This window comes from Scyliorhinus torazame, chromosome 1, assembly GCF_047496885.1.
Source record: "Scyliorhinus torazame isolate Kashiwa2021f chromosome 1, sScyTor2.1, whole genome shotgun sequence".
Lineage (NCBI taxonomy): Eukaryota > Metazoa > Chordata > Chondrichthyes > Carcharhiniformes > Scyliorhinidae > Scyliorhinus > Scyliorhinus torazame.
The window spans coordinates 232,674,334-232,700,188 of NC_092707.1; the positions used below are offsets into that span (position 1 = coordinate 232,674,334).

The 25,855-nt window shown below is 47.4% G+C and overlaps 1 protein-coding gene across 3 annotated transcripts in view; it reads left to right on the plus strand.

Annotated features, from left to right (window-relative positions):
* LOC140419383 (interphotoreceptor matrix proteoglycan 1-like) overlaps positions 1–24,413 on the plus strand; it is a 226,334-nt gene extending 201,921 nt beyond the window's left edge. For all 3 annotated transcript variants that reach the window (XM_072503256.1, XM_072503260.1, XM_072503269.1), the window contains 2 exons: positions 15,685–15,768; positions 23,231–24,413. In XM_072503256.1, coding sequence (XP_072359357.1) covers positions 15,685–15,768; positions 23,231–23,329 — 183 coding nt within the window. In that variant the 3' untranslated portion in view covers positions 23,330–24,413. The remainder of the gene's footprint in view (positions 1–15,684; positions 15,769–23,230) is intronic.
* The last annotated feature ends 1,442 nt before the right edge of the window (positions 24,414–25,855 follow it).

Sequence of the window (25,855 nt, forward strand, 5' to 3'; positions counted from 1 at the left end):
GTAGAACAGCAATGGCAGGAGTTTCTGGGAGTAATTGAGGACACAGTACAGAGGTTCATCCCCCAAAAAAGAAAGGTTATCAGAGGGGGGATTAGGCAGCCATGGCTGACAAAGGAAGTTAGGGAATGCATGAAAGCAAAAGAGAAAGCCTATAATGTGGCAAAGAGTAGTGGGAAGTCAGAAGATTGGGAAGGCTACAAAAACAAACAGAGGATAACAAAGAGAGAAATAAGGAAAGAGAGGATCAAATATGAAGGTAGGCTAGCCAGTAACATTAGGAATGATAGTAAAAGTTTCTTTAAATACATTAAAAACCAATGGGAGGCAAAAGTTGACATTGGGCCGCTCCAAAATGACGCTGGTAATTTTGTGATGGGAGACAAGGAAATAGCTGAGGAACTAAATAAGTACTTTGCGTCAGTCTTCACAGTAGAAGACATGAGTAATATCCGAACAATTCCGGAGAGTAAGGGGCCGAGTTGAATATGGTAGCCATCACAAAGGAGAATGTGCTCGAGAAACTAAGAGGTCTAAAAATTGATAAATCTCCGGGCCCAGATGGACTACATCCTAGAGTTCTAAAGGAGATAGCTGAAGAAATAGTGGAGGCGTTAGTTATGATCTTTCAAAAGTCACTGGAGTCAGGGAAAGTCCCAGAGGATTGGAAAATCGCTGTTGTAACCCCCCTGTTCAAGAAGGGAACAAGGAAAAAGATGGAAAATTATAGGCCAATTAGCCTAACCTCGGTTGTTGGCAAGATTCTAGAATCCATTGTTAAGGATGAGATTTCTAAATTCTTGGAAGTGCAGGGTCAGATTAGGACAAGTCAGCATGGATTTAATAAGGGGAGGTCGTGCCTGACAAACCTGTTAGAGTTCTTTGAAGAGATAACAAATAGGTTAGACCAAGGAGAGCCAATGGATGTTATCTATCTTGACTTCCAAAAGGCCTTTGATAAGGTGCCTCACGGGAGACTGCTGAGTAAAATAAGGGCCCATGGTATTCGAGGCAAGGTACTAACATGGATTGACGATTGGTTGTCAGGCAGAAGGCAGAGAGTTGGGATAAAAGGTTATTTTTCGGAATGGCAACCGGTGACGAGTGGTGTCCCGCAGGGTTCAGTGTTGGGGCCACAGCTGTTCTCTTTATATATTAACGATCTAGATGACGGGACTGGGGACATTCTGGCTAAGTTTGCCAATGATACAAAGATAGGTGGAGGGGCAGGTAGTATGGAGGAGGCGGGGAGGCTGCAGAAAGATTTAGACAGTTTAGGAGAGTGGTCCAAGAAATGGCTGATGAAATTCAACGTGGGCAAGTGCGAGGTCTTGCACTTTGGAAAAAAGAATAGAGGCATGGACTATTTTCTAAACGGTGACAAAATTCATAATGCTGAAGTGCAAAGGGACTTGTGAGTCCTAGTCCAGGATTCTCTAAAGGTAAACTTGCAGGTTGAGTCCGTAATTAAGAAAGCAAATGCAATGTTGTCATTCATCTCAAGAGGCTTGGAATATAAAAGCAGGGATGTACTTCTGAAGCTTTATAAAGCATTAGTTAGGCCCCATTTAGAATACTGTGAGCAATTTTGGGCCCCACACCTCAGGAAGGACATACTGGCACTGGAGCGGGTCCAGCGGAGATTCACACGGATGATCCCAGGAATGGTAGGCCTAACATAGGATGAACGTCTGAGGATCCTGGGATTATATTCATTGGAGTTTAGGAGGTTGAGGGGAGATCTAATAGAAACTTACAAGATAATGAATGGCTTAGATAGGGTGGATGTAGGGAAGTTGTTTCCATTAGCAGGGGAGACTAGGACCCGGGGGCACAACCTTAGAATGAAAGGGAGTCACTTTAGAACAGAGATGAGGAGAAATTTCTTAAGCCAGAGAGTGGTGGGTCTGTGGAATTCATTGCCACAGAGGGCGATGGAGGCCGGGACGTTGAGTGTCTTTAAGACAGAAGTTGATAAATTCTTGATTTCTTGAGGAATTAGGGGCTATGGAGAGAGAGCGGGCAAATGGAGTTGAAATCAGCCATGATTGAATGGTGGAGTGGACTCGATGGGCCGAATGGCCTTACTTCCGTTCCTATGTCTTATGGTCTGATGGTCTTAAGGACATGATCTCGCCAGGGGGAGCGGGCCGGGAGACTTGTGCCAAATTGTGCCCTGTGACAATCCCATTTTGGCCCTCATGCCTGATTTAATGAACCAGCGGGTATCCTGGTTATGGCTAACAGTCCTGGGGAATCTCCCCCAATGTAATCTTGAAGACATTGCATATCTAAGGATATAAATAATTATCTTGTTGCACTATCCCTACCCCATTCCCCACTGACCCAGGGGAATCAAGGGGATAACTCTTGAGGTAAGGAATCATTAAATAGTCTGGATGATATTCAACTCTTCAAGTAGTGCAAAAAGATGCTTTCGGTATGCGGGAAAAGTGGACAAGGTGAATGAACAACGTCACATTTACTTCCCATCTCTGTGAGGGCTGTGATTGGCCTCTTCCTTGAACCACTGAAGTCCACGTGATAATGATGCTTCCACAATTCCTTTAAGCAGTTAGGACCATGATTCTGACCCATTGCTAATGGTGCAGCAGTGATCTAGGTTCACATTAAGATGGTACGTGACTTGGAGGGGAACATGGAGGTGATACTGTTTCTTTAACATTGGTGGTCTTGGTCTTCGTGGCAGAGGTCACACGGGAGGGAGGTGGTGTTGAAATAACCTTGGTGAGTTGATGCGGTGCATCCTGTAAATTACACATACTTCAGGTGCGAACAGAGGGTAACGAGTATGTGGGTGGAGTACCAATCCATCAAACGCCTCTGTTCTGGATGGTGTTGAGTTTCTTCAGTGTTTTTGAAGCTGGACCCATCCTGGAAAGAGCTGACCATTGCTTCACATTCCTGACTTGATCCGTGAAGATGGTACAGAGACTTTAAGGGGTCAGGAAATGAGCAACCTCTCATGGAATCTTGTCTTGTTGCCAAACTGTTGACATGACAAATCCAGCTCAGTTTTTGGTCAGTGGTAATTCCCAGGATATTGATATCACAAAAGCAAAATACTGCAGAAGCTGGAAATCTGAAATAAAAACAGACGGTGCTGTAAAATCTCAACAGGCCCGACAATATCTGTGGAGAGTGAAACAGAACTAAAATGGCCCAGAGCATACGCAGGAACCTGCCCACAGGAGGCTGCATATTTCGCACTCAATCTTCCAACCCGGGCCTGGTGGGAAATTCGCCACGCAGTAACTCTGCAGTATTTCCATTGCAGGGCTTCAGCGTCGGGGAAGTGAGGCCAAGCCCCTTTTTACAGCACTAGCTGCTGCAAATTGAATATATTTACAGGTCCCAGCCACTTTGAGTGTATAAGTAGGTGGCTGAGCGGTTGGGTTGGTCGGAGTGGCAGGGAGGGGGGCGGTGAATGTTCGGCAGAGTCAGTTGTCATTGGTCATGATGGAGACCGGATGGTTGGCTGTGTTCAAGGGGTCAGAGATGTCAGGAGATCGAATAGGGCTGGGTTGCCGGGGTAGGCAGGGGTCGGGAGGGTAGTTGGGGTAGGGGTGTTGGATGGATCAGGTGGTTAGTCGAGGGTTGGGAGGGCAGATGGGAATTTGGGTGTGTAGTCAGTGGAATGAGAGTGTGGTCAGGTGGTCAGAAGGGTAATCAAGGGGATGAGGGTAGCCATGTGGGTGGGGAATGATAGATGGGGAGAGGCAGGGGGGGTAGAGTTACCAGGAATTAGACATTCTAAAACTTCCAACTGTTCTGGTAAGTGAGTCAGAACCACTTGAAATCTCCATTTTAAATCAGAGTATTAGATAGTTCCTGGTGCAGGGTCATTGTCCATTGGTTGTTTGAACTTCCCGGATAAATCAAGTCTTCCGGTGGTGGTGGAGAGGGGTTCCAGGATTCAACTCCCACAAAAGCCCCTAGTCGCCACACTCCGGTGCTTGTCCGGGCACACAGAGGGAGAATTCAAAATGCCTAATTCACCTAACAGCACGTCTTTCAGGACTTGTGGGAGGAAACCGGAGCACCCGGAGGAAACTCACGCAGACACGGGGAGAATGTGCAGACTCCGCACAGACAGTGACCCAAGCCGGGTATCGAACCTGGGACCCTAGCGCTGTGAAGCAACAGTGCTAACCACTGTGCTTGTGCTGCCGTCTTTCAAATCCAGCGTGACTCTCCTTCACAACTGGATGTTAATGTTGGGAGATTCAACAAAGATGGCACCATGATGCAGGAAGGCAGGGGTATGAGAATGTTACATTTATTATTGCTTCTTCCAACACATGAGCATCCTCATGTTGGACCTCTATCTTTATTAAGAACCTCAAGATGCGAGTACATTCCATGTATTGGACAAATGACCACACAAACAGTATATTAGTTCAATTATTGTTTATTATTAAACATAGGATTGGTTCTGTACTTAATAATCTACACGCTACTACACATTAAACTATACCTAACAGCTTAAATGACCTTAACTTAGCTTTCAAGTGACCGGCTCTGTGCACGTTAGAGAAGGCCTTTATCTGGTTCCCCACGTGGGGCAGCTGGAAGTTGTCAGGTACATCTGGGCTGAGGTTCGTCCTTCTGGTAGCGATCACGGGTCCTTGAACTTGGCTGTTCGATGTGCTGCAGTTGGTGGGGCAGAGGCCGGTCCCAAAAGAGAGCGAGCGTTGGTCGCGCAGATCCTCTTATCCTCCGATCATTCACGCTCATTTGGGCGGTCCCAAGTCGGGAGCCAATGCATCGATAGGGTTTTGATCACCCTAACCGATTCTGGCCAATTAGGGGCGGGTACCTTGATAACTGGGCGGGTCCTGGTTGTTATTGTCCAAGGCACGTATACACTTTCAAATAAGGTGAATAGGTGCCCCTGAGTCTGTTACTATTGTCTTGGGGAGATCGGTGATTGATCTTTAGCAGGTGCAAGTTTCTGTATAGGTCTGGTTTCCTTTGCACAATACACACGAGCTGTGTATCGTCTGTGTCCCAATCTGACTGCAATTCCCATTATCCTTTGCGGGCGGCCATTTTAGATGGCCACACTCAACACCATTGTAGAAAAGATTGCTTAACATTTCACCTCTGCAAAATCAATAACAATCTTTACCATTCTACGGAAGGAAAACTAAGTAATGAAAAAAAAGAGGTTCATGTTATCAAGGCGTGGATCCATTCAACATAAAGTGTTGAGGAAGGATTCCACGCTAATGCTGCCATTAGGGTGATCTCTTCCACTATCTGTTTCCCCTCCTCCAGCTCCTGCTTGTTATATTACATGATTGTAATACGTCATTACTGATGTGTTGGGTGTTTTGGATCACATACAGGTCACCAACACTTGAAATAGTGCAACACTATTTTATTGAATCATTAACTGTTGAAACATACTCAGACTGTGGGTTAATACGATACTAGCTTTAACTAAAGACCTTTGCCTTGTCCTAACCAGTCGGTGCACTCAGCACATGGTGAATGTCTGTGTTGCAGGCTGTGAGCTCTGTCCTCCTAGCTAGCTGCAACTCGAATGAGCGGGAACTCTGATGCCCCCTGTCTTTATAGTGCTTGTGCTCTCACTGGTGATTGGCTGTGGTGTTGTGTATGTTGATTGGTCTTGCTGTGTGTCCATCAGTGTGTGTCTACACCATGATATACTGGTCTATATTATGACATCCCCCCTTTTATAAAAAATGTGCCTGCGTGACAATAAATAGTGTATGGTGAATGTTCCTGACTATGTGTGTGCGAAATATTTACAGGACTATGTACATAAAAACTAAGCTATTTATATGGGAAGGTGCCTGGTGCAGAAAAACAGTGTGTCACAAGAATAACGAGATGAACACTATATACAATCCACTTGAACGATTAAACGGAAGAACAGAACAAATCAGAAAGTCCATAAGTCCACAAAGTTCACAAATTAAGTCTCTGAGGTGGGCGACGAATTCTGGTTGACCGCCTCAAGGGTGGGTTGGGAGCCGCCGGCTGAGGAGCGGGCTGGACTGCGTCAGAGTGAGGAGGATGCAGAGTGACTGGAATCTCTGCATAGTCCAGGTCAGGGACAACAGGAAGGCGAGGCGACAGTGGAGGATCACGGAGCGAGCGTGGAACGAGACGAAGGGCGCGTTGATTGCGGCGCAGAATGGAGCCATCCGGTGGACGAACCAGGAACAAGCGGGGGGCACCTGCCGAAGAACCACAGCGGTTGCAGACCAGCCACCATCCGGAAGATGGATGTGGACGTTGTCATCTGGAGCCAGAGCAGGGAGATCAGCTGCACGGGAGTCATGAGCCGCCTCGTGGTGTGCACGAGACAGTTGCATCCGTCGAAGGACCGGAACGTGGTCGAGGTCTGGGACATGAATGGACGGCACCATCGTCCTCAGGGTGCGACCCATGAGCAGCTGGGCTGGCGACAGGCCAGTGGACAGTGGGGCCGAGCGATAGGCCAGCAGGGCGAGGTAGAAATCGGACCCATCATCGGCAGCCTTGCAAAGAAGCCGTTTGACTATGTGGACGCCCTTCTCCGCTTTGCTGTTGGATTGGGGGTACAGGAGACTGGATGTCACATGCACAAAGTTGTACCTCCTGGCAAAGTTGGACCATTCCTGGCTTGCGAAGCAGGGGCCATTGTCCGACATCACAGTGAGTGGGATGCCGTGTCGAGCAAAGGTGTCCTTGCAGGCACGGATGACCGCCGATGATGTGATGTTGTGTAAACGTACCACCTCCGGGTAGTTTGAAATGTAGTCTACAATCAAGACATAGTCCCTGCCCAGCGCATGGAACAAATCAATGCCGACCTTGGACCAAGGGGACGTGACCAGCTCATGGGGCTGTAGGGTCTCACGTGGTTGGGCCAGCTGGAAGCGCTGACAGGTGGGGCAGTTGAGCACTGTGTTGGCGATGTCGTCATTGATGCCAGGCCAGTACACAGCCTCTCGGGCCCGTCGGCGGCACTTCTCCACGCCAAGGTGGCCCTCGTGTAGCTGTTCCAAGACGAGCTGGCGCATGATGTGCGGGTTGACAATGCGGTCCAGTTTCATGAGAACACCATCGACTATCGCCAGATCTCTGATGTTGTAGAACTGCGGGCATTGGCCCTTGAGACACCCGTCTGTTAGGTGGCGCATGACACGCTGTAGCAAAGGGTCAGCCGCTGTCTCCCGGCGAATTTGGACGAGGCGTTCATCCGTGGCAGGTAGATTGGAGGCCATGAAGGCCACATGGGCATCAACCTGACAGACGAATCCCGCTGGGTCACACGGAGTGTTGACTGCCCTGGAGAGAGCATCAGCAATGATGAGGTCTTTCCCGGGGTGTACACCAGCTGGAAGTCATATCACCGGAGCTTGAGAAGAATACGCTGGAGGCGAGGCGTCATGTCGTTCAAGTCGTTCTGTATTATATTGACCAGTGGGCGATGGTTGGTCTCGACGGTGAATTGGGGAAGGCCGTACACATAATCATGAAACTTGATGACACCGGTCAAAAGGCCCAGGCACTCCTTTTCTATCTGCGCGTAGCGCTGTTCCGTGGGGATCATGGCGTGTGACGCATATGCAACGGGGGCCCATGATGAGGCCTCATCGCGTTGTAGGAGCACTGCCCCAATGCCAGACCGGCTGGCATCAGTCGAAATTATTTGTCTCTTTCGCTGGATCAAAAAAAGCTAAGACCGGGGCCGTGGTGAGTTTGGTTTTGAGTTCTCTCCATTCGCGCTCGTGGGCAGGGAGCCATTGGACGTCTGTCGTCTTCCTGACCAGGTTCCTGAGAGCCGTGGTATGAGAGGCGAGGTTAGGGATGAACTTCCCCAGGAAGTTGACCATGCCCAGAAATCGGAGGACCGCCTTCTTGACCTCTGGCATTTTCATGGCTGTGATAGCAGCCACCTTGCCCACATCCGGCCGCACACCCAACTGGGAGATGTGGTCCCCGAGGAACTTGAGTTCCGTCTGACCAAAGGAGCATTTGGCTCTGTTGAGGCGTAGGCCCTGCTCCCGTATGCGTTTGAACACGCGCTGGAGGCGACTGACATGCTCCTGCGGGGTGGTGGACCAAATGATTATGTCATCGACATAGACGCGAACACCTTCAGTGCCTTCCATCATTTGTTCCATTATCCTGTGGAACACTTCTGAAGCCGATATGATCCCAAACGGCATCCTGTTGTAACAATATCTGCCAAAGGGGGTGTTGAAGGTACATAGGTTCCTGCTGGATTTGTCGAGCTGGATTTGCCAGAAACCTTTCGAGGCGTCAAGTTTGGTGAAGAGCTTGGCGCGAGCCATCTCGCATGTGATCTCTTCGCGCTTGGGAATCGGATAATGCTCCCTCATGATATTGCGATTCAGATCCTTGGGATCAATGCAAATTCTCCGGCCGCCGGAAGGATTTTTTACACACACCATGGAACTGACCCAGTCGGTTGGTTCCGTAACTCTGGAGATCACGCCTTGGTCTTGGAGGTCCTGCAGCTGCTGCTTGAGGCGGTCTTTGAGGGGTGCTGGGACTCTGCGAGGTGCATGCACCACAGGCGTGGCGTTCTGTTTGAGTAGGATCTTGTAAGTATATGGGAGCGTGCACATGCCTACAAAGACGTCACGGTGCTGGTCGATGATGGCGTCGAGTTGCGCCCTGAAGTCAGCGTCCTGGAAGGCAAACGTGTCATCAGGAGAGAGAGAGTGAACTCTTTGAACGAGGTTCAACAGCTTGCACGTTTTTGCGCCCAGCAGGGAGTCCTTCGAGGAGCCCACGATCTCGAAGGGAAGGATGGCTTTCCGTGACTTGTGCGTCACTTCAAGTTGGCACGAGCCGGTAGCAGGAATGATGTTGCCATTGTAGTCCAATAGCTGGCAGGCCGATGGTAGTATGGCTGGTTTGACATGAAGGCTTTGGAAAGCAGACCACGCCATGAGATTGGCGGAGGCACCAGTGTCCAGGTGGAATCGTATTTGGGACCGGTTGACCATCAGGGTGGCACACCACTCATCGTCTGGATCGATGCTGTATACCGACAGCGGCTGGTGTCTTTGCTTCGGAGACAGCCTGTTTTTCGTTACGACACCGACTCGAAAAGGCGCCTTTGAGTCCTCGGTGTCACTGCTGTGTGGGAGGTCCGCATCGGACTCGGTGACCGTGGGTTGAATTGCCCGAACATTCCTGCGAGGCTTGGCAGGCTGAGCTGCTCGACAGAAGGCAGCATAATGGCCAAGTCTTCCACATCGTAGGCATTGTCGAGATTTTGCGGGGCACTGCTGCTTTAAGTAGGCGGAGCCACAGTTGCCGCACGTCGTGACGTCAACACGTTCGTTAGGCCACCGCGCATGCGCGGTGCGGTCATGCATGGTGCGCGCTTGCGCATTACGTTCCTCAACGTCGCCGTCCCCTCGTTTGGTGCGTACAAGCGCGGGAGTCCGCAAAATGGCCGCCCTCATCCAGGCTAAGGCCCTGGAGGTGCTCAATCACTTGGACCCGTCCGCCTCGTGGGGACCTTGCTGCGCCGTTTCAGCCGCTTGTATATGGGAATACCGACTCGGGGCATTTTCATGTAAGAGACAGGTCCCAATGGCAGTCGCTAGGGTGGGTTGCTTTACTTTGAGGAGCTGCTGATGTAGGGGGTCCGACTGAACACCGAAAACGATCTGGTCGCGTATCATGGAGCAGGAGGTGGGCCCGTAGCTGCAAAACTGCGCAAGGATGCGGAGGTGCGTGAGAAAGGATTGGAAAGGTTCATCCTTACCTGAAAACGCTGCTGGAACACGTAGCGTTCAAAACTTTCATTCACTTCTACGCTGCAGTGAATGTCAAACTTGAGAAGGACCGTCTTGAATTTCGTCTCTGAGAGAGTTGAAAATGTGGATGGCATGGTCCCCGGCCGTGGAGAGGAGAAGAGCAATCTTTCTGGTGTCCAAGGTGCTCTCCCTGTCCGTGGCTTCGCGGAAGAGCTGGAAGCGCTGTTTGAAAATCTTCCAGTTGGCCCCGAGGTTGCCGGCGATGCGGAGCGGCGGGCTGATGTTGTCCATGTTGCAGGATGATGGAATGCTGGCGGAAGGCAGATCATTTGCACGTAGGTCTAAGAAGTGCTAATATCCCACCACTCCTGGTATCATGATGTGTTGTGTGTTCTGGATCACATACAGGTCACCAACACTTGAAATAATGCAACACTATTTTATTGAATCATTAACTGTTTAAACATACTCAGACTGTGGGTTAATACGATACTAGCTTTAACTAAAGACCTTTTGCCTTGACCTAACCAGTCGATGCACTCAGCACATGGTGAATGTCTGTGTTGTAGGCTGTGAGCTCCGTCTTCCTAGCTAGCTGCAACTCGAATGAGCGGGAACTCTGATGCCCCCTGTCTTTATAGTGCGTGTGCTCTAACTGGTGATTGGCTGCAGTGTTGTGTGTGTTGATTGGTCCCACTGTGTGTCCATCAGTGTGTGTCTGCACCATGATATACTGGTGTATATTACGACAATTACTCTTTTGCTTACTTCCAGAATGGTCTGATGGTTGTAGTTCAACAAGACTATCAGTCTTCAAATTAGGCAAATAACATTTAATGAAAAATGAATATAAATATCAATGAGTTTGTTTTTCGAGGAGGTCACTAAGATGATTGATGCAGGTAGGGCAGTAGATGTTGTCTATATGGACTTCAGTAAGGCCTTTGACAAGGTCCCTCATGGTAGACTAGTACAAAAGGTGAAGTCACACGGGATCAGGGGTGAACTGGCAAGGTGGATACAGAACTGGCTAGGCCATAGAAGGCAGAGGGTAGCAATGGAGGGATGCTTTTCTAATTGGAGGGCTGTGACCAGTGGTGTTCCACAGGGATCAGTGCTGGGACCTTTGCTCTTTGTAGTATATATAAATGATTTGGAGGAAAATGTAACTGGTCTGATTAGTAAGTTTGCAGACGACACAAAGGTTGGTGGAATTGCGGATAGCGATGAGGACTGTCTGAGGATACAGCAGGATTTAGATTGTCTGGAGACTTGGGCGGAGAGATGGCAGATGGAGTTTAACCTGGACAAATGTGAGGTAATGCATTTTGGAAGGGCTAATGCAGGTAGGGAATATACAGTGAATGGTAGAACCCTCAAGAGTATTGAAAGTCAAAGAGATCTAGGAGTACAGGTCCACAGATCACTGAAAGGGGCTACACAGGTGGAGAAGGTAGTCAAGAAGGCATACGGCATGCTTGCCTTCATTGGCCGGGGCATTGAGTATAAGAATTGGCAAGTCATGTTGCAGCTGTATAGAACCTTAGTTAGGCCACACTTGGAGTATAGTGTTCAATTCTGGTCGCCACACTACCAGAAGGATGTGGAGGCTTTAGAGAGGGTGCAGAAGAGATTTACCAGAAAGTTGCCTGGTATGGAGGGCATAAGCTATGAGGAGCGATTGAATAAACTCGGTTTGTTCTCACTGGAACGAAGGAGGTTGAGGGGCGACCTGATAGAGGTATACAAAATTATGAGGGGCATAGACAGAGTGGATAGTCAGAGGCTTTTCCCCAGGGTAGAGGGGTCAATTACTAGGGGGCATAGGTTTAAGGTGAGAGGGGCAAAGTTTAGAGTAGATGTACGAGGCAAGTTTTTTACGCAGAGGGTAGTGGGTGCCTGGAACTCACTACCGGAGGAGGTAGTGGAGGCAGGGACGATAGGGACATTTAAGGGGCATCTTGACAAATATATGAATAGGATGGGAATAGAAGGATACGGACCCAGGAAGTGTAGAAGATTGTAGTTTAGTCGGGCAGTATGGTCGGCACGGGCTTGGAGGGCCGAAGGGCCTGTTCCTGTGCTGTACATTTCTTTGTTCTTTGTTTGTTTGTTCACTCTTCTACAACTATAACTGATGATTAAGTAAATAAGAAGTATAAATAATGTTTGACTGCACGTGCCAACTAAGCTATATCTCTAGCACTCTGCTATCGAGTCACTCCTGATACGAAGAGGCGGGAAGAACCTCTGAGTTCAGTTTATATCCATGGATCTGGTACTGCCATCGAGTGGTTGTCCAGCACTATGATACAGTTGTTAATCCTTTATATGCCAGCAAATATACAGATCACTACATCCCCTTTTTTTAAACATATTTTCTCAGTTTCAAGGAAAATTGTATAACAATAAGTCATGAGATGTTTGTCAGTACACACAAAACTGGAGTAATGACTATACACAACAATTGATATTTTACAAGTTCAGTCTGTTTGGTTTTCGTCGTCGTCTTGTCTATCTTCTTAGCTGACGAGGTGGTGAAAGTGATGTTTTCACTGTCTTGTGCATATCATCCGAATTTCTGGTATGCAGTAAATTGTCACGGAAAATTGACTGTGAAGTTTAAATCTGGAAAAATTTGGTGGTGTAATCGAATATTTTGCAATGCACACCTGTTTTGTTGAAAAATCGTGTCTTCCGCTGATTTTACTATGTAGGAGCCTGGAGCTGCTTGCCTAATTATTGTTGCTGGAGTAGACCATCCTCCATCTGGAATTTTGATTCTTACTCGGTCATCTGTTGTGAGTGGGTCCGCCCCCTCGGGTGCTCCTACCTCCAGCTGCTGTACTGGATCAGTTGTGTGGTGCGCACTAAAGACTGTCCCAGTAGCCTCTTCACTAAAGTGCCCAACCGAGGTGAGTGTCTCTGGGATGGTGGAGGGCGTTGGAGACAGCAGTAATGGGAAATCACTGTCATCCTCCAACCGGAGCTCTGCGGTCTCCTGAGTCTCGGGTGGAGGGCTGGTATTCTAGCTGCTCTCAGCGTCACTGCTCGGCTCACAAGGGGGGGGTGGGGGGGAGCAGCCGCGGCACTGACTGGGAGCCAGGTGGACCCACCCCATCACCAGCATGTCCTGTAAGACACAGGACAAGATGCATCATTAGATTGCAGGCTGGGGGTGGGCATGGGGTGGAGGTTGGTGGTGGTGTAGGGTGAGGGTGTGGTCGGGTTTGAGATGAGGATGGTGTTGGCATGACGGTGGTATGGGGATAAGGATGGTGTGGGGATAAGGATGGTGTGGGGGTGAGGGTGGTGTGGGGATAAGGATGGTGTGGAGGTGAGGGTGGTGTGGGGATAAGGATGGTGTGGGGGTGAGGGTGGTTTGCGGATAAGGATGGTGTGGGGGTGAGGATGGTGTGGGGGTGAGGGTGGTGTGGGGGTGAGGATGGTTGGGGGGATGAGGGTGGTGTGGGGGTGAGGATGGTTGGGGGTGAGGGTGGTGTGGGGATAAGGATGGTGTGGGGGTGAGGGTGGTGTGAGGGTGAGGATGGTGTGGGGATAAGGATGGTGTGGGGATGAGGGTGGTGTGAGGGTGAGGATGGTGTGCGGATAAGGATGGTGTGGGGGTGAGGATGGTGTGGGGGTGATGGTGGTTGGGGGTAACGATGGTTGGGGGTGAGGGTGGTGTGGGGGTGAGGATGGTGTGGGGGTGAGGATGGTGTAGGGGTGAGGATGGTTGGGGGGGTGAGGGTGGTGTGGGGGTGAGGATGTTTGAGGGTGAGGGTGGTGTGGGGATAGGGATGGTGTGGAGGTGAGGATGGTGTGGGGGTGAGGATGGTGTGGGGGTGAGGATGGTTGGGGGTAACGATGGTTGGGGGTAACGATGGTTGGGGTGAGGGTGGAGTGGGGGTGAGGATGGTGTGGGGGTGAGGATGGTGTAGGGGTGAGGGAGGTGTGGGTGTGAGGTGGTGTAGGGGTGAGGATGGTGTGGAGATGGTATTGGGGGGGGGGGATTGACGCGGGGATCTGCAACTCAGCAGAGTCTCACTTCCTCGTTCCACCTCAGCGACCTCCCTTTCCTCTGGGCTGCTACCCACGTCCAGGGTCTTCTGCTCTGCCATGGTGAGGACCCGCAGGTCCATTGGTCCCACTCCTGTCTTCTCCCACTCCCGGCGGTTGTGCGTGGCCTTCTCCTGGAGGGGAAGGGGAACACAACAGTGTTAGACAATTCAACCAATGTAGCCCAGGGGTTGGATAAGTGATGGCCTCAGCGGCCAGGGCACCCGGCCATGGCGACTGGTATGGGTACCCGCGTGGTGTTGACCACGGTGCTCACAGCCTCTGTCAACTGCGCCCAGGCACAGCGAACAGCTGCGGCTGGCAGCCTCCTTCTTGGGCCGGGTTTCAGGGTCATCCACTGCTGCTCCATCACGTCCAACACGATCTCCAGGTCGGTATCTGTGAATCTCGGGGATGCTCTCCTCGCTGCCATCTTGTTGGCTGGGATATTGTGTGGGGGGAGTGAAGTGTATATATACGGCTGCACCTTGTTCAGCCTGAGTGTCAATCGCAAAACTGGCAAATCCGGCACCGTTTCTCATTAGAATCGATTGTGTTCCACGTGGAGCCGGTGCTAACCCTTTAACAGTAGCGGAATCAGTTTAGGTGCAGCGCCGGTTTTTCTGTCATCAAAGTCCACGAACTCTGCGTTGGCATCAACACTGGGCCAGTTCCGATTTTGAGGCTATGTCCAGAGGATCCGTGGCGTTTTATGTGGGAAAACCCAGCGCCGCCCCCTCACTGATCCTCTGACCGGTGAGGGGCTAGCAGCCGCGCCACGGAAAAAGCCCAGCCTCCAAAAAATAAATGGCCGGAGAATCGTGGGGTCTGTGGCTTGTCAGAATTGGAGTACAATATGGCGCCGGCTGTGCGCGGACCCGGCCTGCCAGATAGAACCCCCCCTGGACACCCCCTCGCCACCACCCCAGCCACCCCCCACCAGTCCCCCTGGCCTTCGCCAAAGCTCCCCGGCTAGCAGCGCGGCTCCCGCCTGACTGTGGCGGCAGCAGACAGTGCGGGGGATTCCCGCAAAGCTGGGACCGCATGTCCCCCGCGCTGTCCTGAACTCAGCCCATCGGGGTCGGAGCATCGGGGGAGGGCCTTCAGGTGATGTCCTGAGGCCATCCCAAAGCCATGTGGCCTGGCCCGCGATGACGCCGTTTCGGAGGGGGCACAGCCTGCGAACACAGGCGCCACCCCCGATTCCATCGTAATAAAGGGATTCTCCACCCAATCATCGATTACGAAATCGGCGTCGGGAAATGGAGAATCTCACCCATTTAGTCTCAGAAATGGAGAATCCCTCCATTTGTAGTTAATCAAGGCTAATTCTGACAAGCTCCAATGTTTGACCAGGGCTGCATTCATTCAGATTTAATCTTTTATTTTTCATGGTCAGGTAGGGGGATGCATTCAATTTTCTGCAGTACCTAACAAGTAACCAAGAATTCTAAAATTATTACTATATTATCAATAGGTGACTTCATTACTGTAGTGTTGAACTCACTCTTGTGTTTTCTCTGTTGTCTGAATGTAGACATGGCCAACAGCAGACAGGGCACCTGGTAAGCAACGGAGTAAAAATTATCAAATAACATCCACCTATTCTGGAGAACTTGAAGATGAAGACAGGGCACCATCGACAGAATAAACATTTTAATCTAACATTATCCATTGCCTACATCACTTTTAATTTCGAATTCATTGCCATAAAAAGTGCAATGATGAAATGAATCACATTAACAAGCATTGTAGCCACCATTTAACGTTACATACTGAGCTCAGATTCTACGTTAAGAATTATTGAAGTACTGATATAATAGAACGTTTTTCTATTTTATTTGCATAGGTCACTGGAGTCCCTCACAAGGCCAGGTCCGACAAGCTAGCATTGAAAAGTGTGCAATGTGAGCAATATCCAGAACACAGAGAGGTGAGCTTTGAAAAGGAAATAAGATTTTAGATACGCCAACTTCAATTTGTGCAGTGTTACTTGTGATTTTGCACAATTATATATTATCCTTATTATGTATGCTTGGCTGAGAGCCCAGAAATCCATTATCCTGGTATAAAACCTGATCATCAGGGAAAGCAATGCTTGGATTGGGAGCTGATATCTGCTGTCAATTGCATAATATTTATCGAAAGAAGATTAAGAAATGTTTCAAGTCCTTGCAGTTTCAGCCTTTGATACTTTGAAGAGTCTATATGATTGACACTTATTGAGCTATATTAAGAGGGAGTTTTTTTCTTAGAAAGTGCAAAGTTATCAATGAATTACTTTTTTTAAAAGCTCTTTTTGCACAGCCTACTGTCATTATAGGATTAATTATTTCTATACAGTGGGCGTTGGTTTGGCATGGGGCATGAGGGACCAGAGGGAGTAGGCACAGGGGGGCATACCTTAGCATGGGAGGGCATGAGGAGGATCTTTTGAATTTACCTTCAAAAGGTCCGCTCATGTAGATTCTTGTTTACAACACCTCGGAGGTGGCATAAACTGTGAGTCTTTGAAAAGCAGGTCTGACTCCATAAAAACTATTGAGGATTGGGCATGCCTATACCCACAATGGAGCCTGAGTACAGGCCCTCAGCTTGTGACCCAAACCAGCACACACTGCCAAAAGGGTCTACTAAAAATTGATAACCCCAGGAATGGGCTCTGGAATCCTGGAATTAGGATGCACTTGCCTTTTCAAAAGGGCTTCCAAGTCATCCTAACTCAAAGAAAATCAGCCTGAAAATTTGAAGGCATGTAACAAACATGGAGGAATAATATTAGGAGACATTAATTAGAGTGGGACACAATATTATTATCAGGGTGGGGAGGACTGGCATTTCTGATCTGAAAATTCCAGCTTTGGCCCAACCAGTGTTTTATACAGTTCCATCATTCCATCCTTGCTTTTGTATTCAATACCTCGCCCAACAAAGGAAAGCATTCTAAATGCTTTCATGACCACCTTGTCCACCTGTCCTGTCACCTTCAAGGACTTATGGGCATGCACTCAAAGATCTCCCACATCCTCAACCCTTCTCAATATCTTCCCATTTATTGAGTATTCTCTTGTTTCATTTGTTCTCACCAAATGTATTACCTCACACTTTTCTGGATTGAATTCCATTTGCCACTTTCCTGCCTACTCAACCAAAGCATTTATATAATTCCAGAGTTGGCAGCCATCTTCACTATCAACTTCACGGCCAAATTTTGCACCATCTGCAAATTTCCCAATCGTGCCACCCACATTTAAGTCTGAATTATTAACATTTACAACAAACAGTTAGGACCCAAAACTGAGTCCTGAAGAACACCACTGGAAACTACCTTCCATTCCGAAATACATCCATCAACCCTCCTGTCGCTCAACCAATTTTGGATCCAGCTTGTCACCTTCCCTGTATCCCATGAGATCTCATTTTCCTGACCAGTCTGCCATGTGGGACCTTGTCAAATGTCTTACTGAAATCCATATAAACAATATCCGCAGAAATACCCTCATCACTCCTCCTTGTTACTTCCTCAAACAGTTCTATGAAGTCAGTAAGATATGATCTTCCCTGAACAAAACCCTGCTGACTATCCCTGGTCAATCCATGCCTTTCTAAATGCCAGTTTATCCTGTATCTCAGAATTGTTTCCAATAATTTGCCCACCACTGAAGTCAGACAGACCGGCCTATAATTTTCTGACCTTTCCCTTGCACCAATTTTAAATAATGCTATATCATTCGCAGACCTCCAATCCTCTGGTACCTCGCCTGTACCTAGTGAGGATTGGAAAATGATCCTCAGAACATCCATTATTTCCTCCCTGGCTTTATTCAACAGTCTGGGATACTATCCATCGGGCCCTGGTGACTTATCCACCTTCAACAATGCTAGTCCCTCCATACTTCCTCTCTCACTATGCTTATTGTATCTAATATTTCACACTCCTCCTCTTTAACTAGAATATTTGAATCAACCCTCTCCTTCACAGAATCATAGAATCCCTACAGTGCAGTGCATTCGGCCCATCGAGTCTGTACCGACACTCTGAAAGAGCACCCCATCCAGGCCCAATCCCCCAACCTATTTCCGTATCCCCACATAGGGGCAATTTAGCACAGCCAATCCACTTAACCTGCACATCTTTGGACTGTGGGAGGAAACCGGTGCACCCGGAGGAAACCCATGCAGACAGGGAATAATGTGTAAACTCTACACAGTCACCCGAGGTCAGAATTGAACCCGGGTCTCTGGTGCTGTGAGGCAGCAGTGCTTAACCACTATGCCACTGTGCCAACTGAGTGAAGACAGAGACATAGTAATCATTGAGAACTCTGTCCACATCTTCTCAATCAACCCACACGTTACTATGTACATCTCTGATGGGCCCTACATTTTTCTTAGTTATTCTCTTGCTCTTAATGTTTTTTTTCCATTCTTTCATGAAATGTGGGCATTGGGCTGTGTGAGCATTCATTGCCTATCCCTTAGTGCCCTTGAGGGGGCAGTTAAGAGTCTACCACATTGCTGTGGATCTGGAGTCACATGTAGGCCAGACTAGGCAAGGATGGCAGATTTCCTTCCCTAAAGGACATTCATGAACCAGGAACCAAAAGACAAAATACTGGAAAATCTCAGTAGGTCTGCCAGTATCTGTAGGGAGATAAAGGGTCATCTGGACTCAAAACATTCGCTCTTTTCTCTCCCTACAGATGCTGTCAGACCTGTTGAGATTTTCCAGCATTTTCTCTTTTGGTTTCAGATTCCAGCATCCGCAGTAATTTGCTTTTATTCATGAACCAGATGTGGTTTTATAATAATCGACAATGGTTTCATCATTAGACATTTAATTCCAGATTTTTATTGGATTCACATTTCGTCATCTGCTGTGACGGGGTTAGAACCCCAGTCCCCAGACCCCTGGGTCTCAGTATTACTAGCCCAGTGACAATATGCACTACATCACTGTGTAAACGCCTTAAGATTTACATTGATTTAACCTACCAATATTGTTTTGTATCCTTTCTTTGATTTCCTAATTTCCATTTTTACTTCACCCCTGTACTTTCTCTACTCCTCTCGGCTTTTTATAGCATCAAGTCTTTTGTGACTGTCATGAGCTTTCTTTTTCTGTTTTATCTTGACCTGTATGTTTCTCGATGACCAGGGGCTCTCGATTGGCAGGACCACCAATTTTCTTTGTGGAGGCATGTCTATACTGTGCCTATAGAATTTTGTCTTTCAATGCCTCCCACTGATTCGACAGTTTTTCCTTCTAATATATGTATTCAGTACAGTCTTGCCAGGTCATCTCTCAGCTTTGTAAAATTGGTCTTACCCCAACTTAGTACTTTTACTTCTGTTCTAGCTTTGTCCTTTTCCATAATTATGCTAAATCTAATTATATTATGGTCACTATCTCCAAAGTGGTCCCTTAATTCCAATTTATCCACTTGCCCAGTTAAATGTCCAAAGACTAAAATCTAGAAACGCACGCCCCGCCCCTACAAAAGCTCACTTGAATGCAGTTCAATAATTGTTCACCTTCGATGCCCTTCACGCCGTTTGTGTCCCAATTGATATTATGGTAGTTGAAGTCCCTAATGATTATTGTCCTATTGTTTTCCCACATGTGTGCTCTTCTATCTTTCTCTCAATTTTGGGAGGTCTCTTGTACAGTCCCAGCAGTGTGGCTGCCCCTTTTCTATTTCTGACCTCAACCTATCTGGCCTCATTTGATACTTCAATCAGTATATATCCTTCCTCACAGCTGCAATTAATTATTTAACCAATAATGCTACATCCGCACCTTTTTTTTAATCCCCCCCCCCCTATCCTGCCTGAAAACTCTATATTCAGGCATGTTGAGCTGCCATTTTTGTTCTTCCTTAAGCCAAGTTTCCATTACAGCGATGATATCGTGTTGCCATGTGTCGATCTGTGCCCTCATCTCATCAGCTTTGTTTAATTTTCTCCTTGCATTTACATTTTAACACTGCCAAATTCCTGTGCTGTACACTTTCAAACCTGTGCCGCTTCTGTCTTTCAGAATTACTCACTAAAGTTCTATCTCCCGTTCCCAGCTCTGCAATTTCCGTCAGGTTCCCATCCCTCTGCCAGCCTAGTTTAAACCCTCCCCAAAAGCACTCCCAAGTCTCCCTGCGAGGATATTTGTCCCAATCCTGTTCAAGTATAAACTGTCCAGCTTGTAGAGCTCCCACCTTCCCCAGAACCATTCCCAATGCCTCAGAAAACTGCTGCCCTCCCTCATACACCCAGCTTTCCAGCCACATGTTTAATTGCTCAATTCTCTTATTTCTATGCTTGCTTGCACATGGGACTGGGAGTAATCCTGAGATTCCTGCTTTCGAGGTCCTGGTTTTCAATCTCCTTCCTAGCTCAAAAGTCTGATTTCAGGACCTCATCCCTTTTCCTACATAACTCATTGATGCCAAAGTGGACCATGACCTCTGGCTGATCACCACCCCGCAGAAGAATGTCCTGCAGCCACTCTGGGACATCCTTGACCCTGGCACAGGGGAGGCAACATAATGTCCTGGGGTCATGTCTATGATCACAGAAACGCATGTCTTCCCCAACTAACAAATCCCCTGTCACCGCTGCTCTTCCCATCTTCTTTCTCCCATCCTGCACAGCAGAGCCACCAGTGGTGCCACAAACTTGACTCCGACTGCTTTCCTCCAAGGAACCAATGCCCTCACCAGCTTCCAAAATGGAAAACCAATTGGTGAGCGGGGCCGCAAGGGGACTCCTGCACAACCTGCATGGTTCTCTTGGACGGTCACCCATTCCCTTTCTGCCTCCAGGCTCCTAGCCTGTGGTGTGAACACCTCTCTGAATGTGTTATCCGCCTAGCCCTCACCCTCGCGGACGGGTCACAGTCACTCCTGCCGCACTCAAGCTCAAAACTGGAGCTCATGTTTATGCACGTGGCAGCACTTCCTGAACATGTGGTGGGAAACCATTTTTAAGGAAAACATAACATTGTATTTGGAAAGGCATGGATCAATCGAGGAGAGCCAGTGCTTAAGGCAAAGCGTGCCTGACTAACTTGATTGAATTCTTTGATGAGGTAACAGAGAAACTTGATTAAAATAGTGCAGAAGATGTTGTACATTTGACAAAGTATCACACAAGAGGTTCATTAAGAAAATTGACATAAAGCAAAGGGTGCTGATGAGGTGGTTTGCAGTGGCATTCCACAATAGTTATTTTTGGATCCATTGCTCCTTACAATTTTTATAAGTGACCTGGACTTGGGGGATAGAGAGCGACATTATAAAGATGATATGAAACTTGGCAAAAAAGATAGCAGTGAGAGTAGTTATAGGCTGCAGGATGTTATAGTGAATTCAGCAGATAAGAGTTTAATGTCTCAAAATGTGGAAGGATATACTTTGAGGGGACCGATATGGAAAACCAAAATATCACAACTTTGAAAATATAGCTGAACACAGTGTCCTGGAGGTTAACCTTAAATTCCTAAAGATGTGAGAACAATTTTCAAGGATTGACAACACTTCAGTGGTATTGAATTAGACCCAGTCCCACGGGCATACTTTAAAATTGGAAGTTTTGTCACTCATTTATTCATGGAGAGGTTAAAAATCATTGAGTGCAGCAGAGTTGCTGGGAACTGCTAAGACTGCAAGTTACAAGTGGCAAAAACAAGGAGAATAAGGGATAAAGAGAAACTTTAATAGAAGCCTTAAATCACTGTTCTCCAGATAACAGGCAAGGCCCATGCACCTGTGTTAGCTAATGATTGGATAGTATAATTATGTAGACATGTCTTGTTAGTGAGAGGATATTGTCATTAGGCAAGCGTACAGATGCTGTAATTGGTTGAACATAATCATGTATATCGAGTGTTGGTATATTAATTGTAAAAGGCTATGGATAATGGTAAATTTAAATAGATATTCTTGATTGGTATATGTAAATCAGTTAAATGATAACTTCAAGGTATAAAATTGGATGGAATGTACTATGTGGAGAGTCTTTATGCCATTTTATGGTGACGGCTCACTTCATGCTTGAATCAAACGGGAAGGAAGAATCCTGTCTGCGCCTGGCCTCTCAGGTAGAAGAACCACACCCAGTGTGGTTGGATAGCCGATAGTTCCCCAAACAATCCATAAAATAAAATGTATCTAAAACCAACTTCTGTGTTTCATTTACTGGCATGTTGCTTTTGTGACTGCAGGGTCTAGGAAGAGGGCTGTCCAATCACATCACTGTGAATGTGGAGGTTGAGAGAGGCAACAGAAACATAGAACATAGAACAATACAGCGCAGTACAGGCCCTTCGGCCCACGATGTTGCACCGAAACAAAAGCCATCTAACCTACACTATGCCATTAGCATCCATTTGTTTATCCAATAAACTTTTAAATGCCCTCAATGTTGGCGAGTTCACTACTGTAGCAGGTAGGGCATTCCACGGCCTCACCACTCTTTTCGTAAAGAGCCTACCTCTGACCTCTGTCCTATATCTATTACCCCTCAGTTTAAGGCTATGTCCCTTCGTGCTAGCCATTTCCATCCGCGGGAGAAGGCTCTCACTGTCCACCCTATCTAACCCTCTGATCATTTTGTATGCCTCTATTAAGTCTCCTTTTAACCTTCTTCTCTCTAACGAAAACAACCTCAAGTCCATCAGCCTTTCCTCATGAGATTTTCCCTCCATACCAGGCAACATCCTGGTAAATCTCCTCTGCACCCGTTCCAAAGCCTCCACGTCCTTCCTATAATGCGGTGACCAGAACTGTACGCAATACTCCAAATGCGGCCGTACCAGAGTTCTGTACAGCTGCAACATGACCTCCTGACTCCGGAACTCAATCCCTCTACCAATAAAGGCCAACACTCCATAGGCCTTCTTCACAACCCTATCAACCTGGGTGGCAACTTTCAGGGATCTATGTACATGGACACCTAGATCCCTCTGCTCATCCACACTTCCAAGAACTTTACCATTAGCCAAATATTCCGCATTCCTGTTATTCCTTCCAAAGTGAATCACCTCACACTTCTCTACATTAAACTCCATTTGCCACCTCTCAGCCCAGCTCTGCAGCTTATCTATGTCCCTCTGTAACCTGCTACATCCTTCCACACTGTCGACAACACCACCGACTTTAGTGTCGTCTGCAAATTTATTCACCCACCCTTCTGCGCCCTCCTCTAGGTCATTGATAAAAATGACAAACAGCAACGGCCCCAGAACAGATCCTTGTGGTACTCCACTTGTGGCTGACCTCCATTCTGAACATGTCCCATCAACCACCACCCTCTGTCTTCTTTCAGCTAGCCAATTTCTGATCCACATCCCTGTGCTATTAGTCAGCTGCTCCTAATCATATTGGTGCATTTGTTTACAGCTTTGGACAATACCGGAACCACAGGCGAATAGTGCATCTTTCCGTAATCTCCCATCAAGATGGAAAATGGAGTCTTCTGCTGAAGTAACCACTTTCTGAAGAGGAGTTCAATCACAACCCGTTTTCACATGAGATCTGAAGTCTCTGCCTTGTACAGTAGCTCCGACGACTCAGTTCATTTATATTTCTGTATTTTGATAACTATCTTGATAGCCATGTGCTGAGGAATATATCTATTAAATAACATACTTGGGGAGGGGTCTAATTAATAATCTTCTTTAAAGTACATTGAAATCGACTTTTCTTAAAGTCAGGAACTGTGCTTTTAGAGTAGCATGGAAGTCGCTACATTCCACTTTATTACACTACTATAAAAATAGTGCTATCTTTATCTACACCTCTCCCTCTTCCTTTATGACACTCCTTTGATCAATACTTTAGTCTCCTATCTTAATATCATGTTATGTAGTTCACTGTCAAATTGTATCTGATAACATTCCTGTGAAGCATCTTGGAATGTATTACTCTGTGAAAGGTACAGGATAAATACAAGTTATTGTTATGAGCACATCTTGGGATTTCTGTGACAGTAACAACTTTCCAACTTCAGAGGAAATAATCAATATGGCACCAGATAGATTGCCAGAACTATAATCATTGTTAAAACAATGCTCTATGTGTGGGTTTAATAATTTCAAAATCCTCATTTCTTGTTTACAAATCTTTCAACTGCGACACCAAACCAGCATTTCTGAGTTCCTCCACCTTTATGTTCTGTTTCGATCTTTTTGCACCTCTGTCTTTAGCCTTTTATACATTTCCCCCCAAACTCGCAGCCTCTGCCCCACCATCAGTCACAGAGCGAAAGCTTCCTCGGCCCTATTCTCTCCTTTCTTCTCTCCCTCCTGTAAAGGCCCCTTAAAACTGTGTTAGCTCTCTTAACTTCTCCATTCAAACTCTCTGTTCTTATCTCTCTCTCTCTCTCTCTCTCTCGCGATGAAACGCCTTGCAATACTTTTCTTCATTAAAGGCGTCACGTAAATGCAAGTCTTTTGTGCTGGTCATCAGTGATGCTTTATAGTCCTAATGTTATGTTTTGTACATTTACAGCAAGAACATGAAATACTTGTGTCAAGAATCAAACTTGAAAGAAATAAACATACATACAAATTACTAAACCCAATTCCTGGGGTAGGGGAGATTTTATAGATCCCACGAGAGTGGGAAATGTAGGGGTGTGAGGAGGACGGGATTGTGATTTCTCAACGGTGGGTTGAGATGCAAAATAAAGTCAGCGGTGTGATCGCGGCACATTGAGCCTTACATCAGCCTGCATGCAAGCAATAAGTACTCATTAGCCTGAAGCCGGTTTTTTAAACTTTCCCAATGAAGGGGCAATTTAGCGTGGCTAATCCACCTACCCTGCACATCTTTGGGTTGTGGGGGTGAGACCCACGTAGACACGGGGAGAATGTGCAAACTCCACACGGACAGTGAGCCAAGGCTGGGATTGAACCCGGGCCCTCAGGGTCATGAGGCAGCAATGCTAACCACTGCACCACCGTACCGCCCGCGAAGCAGAATTAATACAGTTCTGCCTTCAAATCAGCAGCGTTTTAGAATTTTGTGGCACTCAGTTCATGATCGTTTTAAGACAGCATGCAGTCGTGTGTAAGGTCAGTGGTTTCCCTTCTCTAATTCTACAACACAAGGGAAGGGAACAGGAGACTGGCAGCTTGCATAGAGGCCAGGGACCTGCAAGGGTGAGTCAGTGCTGAGGGGTATGGGGTTGTAGACTGGGATCATGGGCAGAAGTTGAAGAGGGATTCAGGAGAGGACAGAGCTGGTGTTAGGGGTGTAGAGGAATGAAGTCAGAAGGGCCTGATGCTTTGGGTGTGACAGGGGTGATGGCGACAGTCAGCCAAGGTAGGAAAATGAGGGGCCTGAAGAACAATGTCATTGCTGTCTAAATGCAGATGCATCTCAGCATGTTGGCTGGTAAAGTCCTTACGGGGCTCTGAGCTCACCGGCAACTCTTCCCACTGAGAGTCATTCAGACAATGTCCTTTACAATGTATAGAAGGGAGGGCCTTCAAGCTCAGCCTGCAAGTTCAGCCATGTCTCGTAGAGTGGCAAGCACTACACTGGACATTGAATAAGGAGAGAACCAAAAATCCCAACATTGGCCAATGTGGTGTTGGGTGTTCTAACACACAGAAGAGCCAACACAGTTGCATATGGTACAACGCTTGTTTATTTAAACTCACTATTTACAACTTGGTCTTTGCACTCTGCACGTGGGGGGCTCCCTGCTTGTGGTGTTTCAACAGCTCTTTCTTATTTCCTTCTCCCCAGACCTACTGCTCTCCAGGTGTCGTGCTCGTGCTTTTTATGTGGTTGGTGTTCTTGTCTGTGATTGGTTGTGGTGTTGTGTACTCTGATTTGCCTGTTAGTGTGTCCATCATGATGTGTGTGTTTGAATATCATGACATCCCCCCTTTTTACAAAGATATGTGCCTACGTGGTAATAAATATGATCGTGACGTGAGTGCATCTAAGAGTGTGTGTGTGTCGTGTGCAGCATGTGTCTATGACGGAACTATGTACATGGGGCGATGTCGAGTG